The 3,465-nt window shown below is 53.1% G+C and overlaps 1 protein-coding gene across 1 annotated transcript; it reads left to right on the forward strand.

Annotated features, from left to right (window-relative positions):
- The first annotated feature begins 426 nt into the window (after nt 1–426).
- LOC119922834 (olfactory receptor 13G1-like) lies at nt 427–1,338 on the forward strand. The gene has a single exon (XM_038742457.1). It carries the CDS (start codon nt 427–429, stop codon nt 1,336–1,338), a length of 912 nt encoding a protein of 303 aa, XP_038598385.1.
- Nucleotides 1,339–3,465: the final 2,127 nt, after the last annotated feature.

The following is a 3,465-nucleotide window of genomic DNA, read 5'->3' on the forward strand; positions in this document are numbered from 1 at the left end:
TAGTAGTAAACTACTTCTATTGTTTCATCAGTTTCTCTTAAACAATTAATAAATACCATTATTATTATTAGTAGTAGTAATTTTAGTAGTAAACTACTTTTTTCCTCAGTTTCTCTGGTTCCCTCACTACTCCCAGGTGAACATCATAAAAGAGCGGTTTCCAGAGCCAGGAATGACAGAGAAGACCAAAGAAGCAGCCAGCAGCTTTTCCCTTGATCTGCATCACCAGTTCTCCTTCTCCCCTTCCCCACCAGCTCTGCCCTTCTCCGTCAGCTCTCCCTTTCGCCTTCACCACCGATTCTCCCTTTCCCCTTTCTCCCACCTACCTCCGCACCAGCTCCCCCGCCTCATTCCACGGCCATCCGTCCCTGTCCCCTTCGGCATCCCCCATCCGGTCCCCCTGAAAGCCCGAAGAACCGCAGCGCCATGTCCGAGTTCGTCATCCTGGGCCTTTTGAACAGCCCCGAGATGCAGCCCCTCCTCTTCGCCGTCTTCCTGTGCGTCTACCTGGTGGCCGTGCTGGGAAATGGTCTCATCATGGCCGCGGTCTCCCTCAGCGCGGCCCTGCACACCCCCATGTACGTCATGCTGCTGCCTCTGGTCCTGGTGGACGTCGTGTGCACCTCCTCCATCGTCCCCAAGATGCTGGAGACCACACTGGGGCCCCGGAAGACCATCTCCTACAGCGGCTGCATGGCCCAGCTCCTCTTCTTCACCTGGTCCCTGGGGGCCGAGATGGTCCTCTTCACCGCCATGGCCTTCGACCGCTACGTGGCCATCTGCTTCCCCCTCCACTATGCCGCCGTCATGAGCCGGCAGACATGCTCTGCCCTCCTGGCCGCCGTCCTCCTCGTCGCCGTCACCAACGCCTGGGTGCACACGGTCCTCGTCCTCCGGCTGACCTCCTGCGGGTCGGACGCCGTCGACCACTTCTTCTGCGAGATCCCCGCCCTGCTGGCCCTCTCCTACAGCCCCGTCCGGGCCAACGAGGTGATGGTCTTCGTGGTCGACGTCGCCCTAGCCATGGGGGACTTCGTGCTGACCTGCCTCTCCTACGGCTTCATCGTGGCCGCCATCCTCCGCATCTGGTCGGCCGAAGGCAAGAGGAAGGCCTTCTCCATCTGCTCCTCCCACCTCTGCGTGGTCTCCCTCTACTACTCTCCGGTCATCTACACCCACTTCCGGCCCGCCTCCTCCTACTCGTTCGACAGGGACAAGGTGGTGGCCGCCTTATACACGCTGGTCACGCCCACCCTAATCCCCATCGTCTATAGCCTCCGCAACAGAGAGATCCAGGCGGGCATCCGGAAGGTCTTCTCCTCCCTGAAGTGCCGATAGGAATGATAATAGTCATTATTCTTATTTTGGTACTCGTGGAGAGCTTACTGGCTGCCGAGTGCCGTTCTAAATTCCGGGATAGATAAAAGTTGATCAGGTTTGACGCGGTCTCTGTCCCACATGGGGTTTACGATCTTTAATCTTCATTTCCCAGATGAGGTAACTGAGCCCAGAAAAGTGAAGGGACTTGCCCAAAGTCACACAGCTGACAAGCGACGGAGTTGGGATTAGAACCCGCATCCTTCTGAATACCAGGCCCGGGCTCTATCCACTAAGCCACATTGCTTCTCTGCAATGAGGGGGTGAGAGTTTCTTCTCCACCGCCACCTGGAGTAATTCATTCATTCAATCGTATTTATTGAGCGCCTAATGTGTGCAGAGCACTGTACTAATGATAATGATAATGATAATAATAGTTTTTAAGCACTTACTATGTGCCAGACACTGCATTAAGCAGCAGGGTGGATAGAAACAAATCGGGTTGGACACAGTCTCTGTCCCACTTGGGGCTCACATTCTCAATCCCCATTTTACAGATGAGGTAACTGAGGCCCAGAGAATAATGATACTAATAACTGTTGTATTTGTTAAGCGCTTCCTAAATGCCAGGCACTGAACTAAGCGCTGGGGTGGATACAAACAAATCCGTTTGGATACAGTCTGTCCCACTTGGGGCTTACAGTCTCAATCCCCATGTTATAGATGAGGTAACTGAGGCCCAGAGAATAATGATACTAATAACCATTGTATTTTTTAAGCGCTTCCTATGTGCCGGGCACTGAACTAAGTGCTGGGGTGGATACAAGCAAATCGGGTTGGAGACAGTTCCTGTCCCACGTGGGGCTCAGAGCCTTCATCCCCATTTTACAGATGAGGTTACCGAGGCACAGAGAAGTGAAATGACTTGTCCAAGGTCGCACAGAAGATGAGTGGCAGAGCCAGGATTGGAACCTGGCTATCCGCTAAACCACGATGCTTCATGGAGGGGCATAAGGGACAACTAAATATTTTCCCACCCTAATAATAATGATAATAATAATCCCTAATTCTTTGGAGTCTATGAAAGAGGATGGAGATGTACGCTGGCCATTATAATAATAATGATAGTGATGGGATTTGTTAAGCACTAATCACTGTTCTAAGCGCTGGGGGAGATACAAGGAAATCAGGTTGTCCCACGTGTCCCTGTCTTAACCCCTATTTTACAGATGAGGGAACTGAGGCCCAAAGAAGTGAAGTGACTTGCCCAAAGTCATACAGCTGATAAGAACCCATGACCTCTGACCCCCAAGCCTGCATGCTTTCTAAACCACCCTGCTTCTCTATAAATTTTGTACTGTGCCAAGCACTGTTCTAAGGGCTGGGGCAGATACAAGGTCATCAGGTTGTCTCCTTGTCTTCGCTCCCAAACCCTGCCCTCTCCCTGACTTTCCCATCTCTGTTGACGGCACTACCATCCTTCCCGTCTCACAAGCCCGCAACCTTGGTGTCATCCTCGACCCCGCACTCTCATTCACCCCTCACATCCAAGCCGTCACCAAAACCTGCCGGTCCCAGCTCCGCAACATTGCCAAGATCCGCCCTTTCCTCTCCATCCATACCGCTACCCTGCTCGTTCAAGCTCTCATCCTATCCCGTCTGAACTACTGCATCAGCCTTCTCTCTCATCTCCCATCCTCGTGTCTCTCCCCACTTCAATCCATACTTCATGCTGCTGCCCGGATTATCTTTGTCCAGAAACGCTCTGGGCATGTTACTCCCCTCCTCAAAAATCTCCAGTGGCTACCAATCAATCTGCGCATCAGGCAGAAACTCCTAACCCTGGGCTTCAAGGCTCTCCATCACCTCACCCCCTCCTACCTCACCTCCCTTCTCTCCTTCTACAGCCCACCCCGCACCCTCCACTCCTCTGCCGCTAATCTCCTCACCGTACCTCGTTCTCGCCTGTCCCGCCATCGACCCCCGGCCCACGTCATCCCCCTGGCCTGGAATGCCCTCCCTCTGCCCATCCGCCAAGCTAGTACTCTTCTCTTTTTTTTGGCATTTATTAAGCGCTTACTAAGTGCAAAGCACTGTTCTAAGCGCTGGGGAGGATCCAAGGTGATCAGGTTGTCCCACGAGGGGCTC

Source organism: Tachyglossus aculeatus, unplaced genomic scaffold, assembly GCF_015852505.1.
Source record: "Tachyglossus aculeatus isolate mTacAcu1 unplaced genomic scaffold, mTacAcu1.pri scaffold_126_arrow_ctg1, whole genome shotgun sequence".
Taxonomy (NCBI): domain Eukaryota; kingdom Metazoa; phylum Chordata; class Mammalia; order Monotremata; family Tachyglossidae; genus Tachyglossus; species Tachyglossus aculeatus.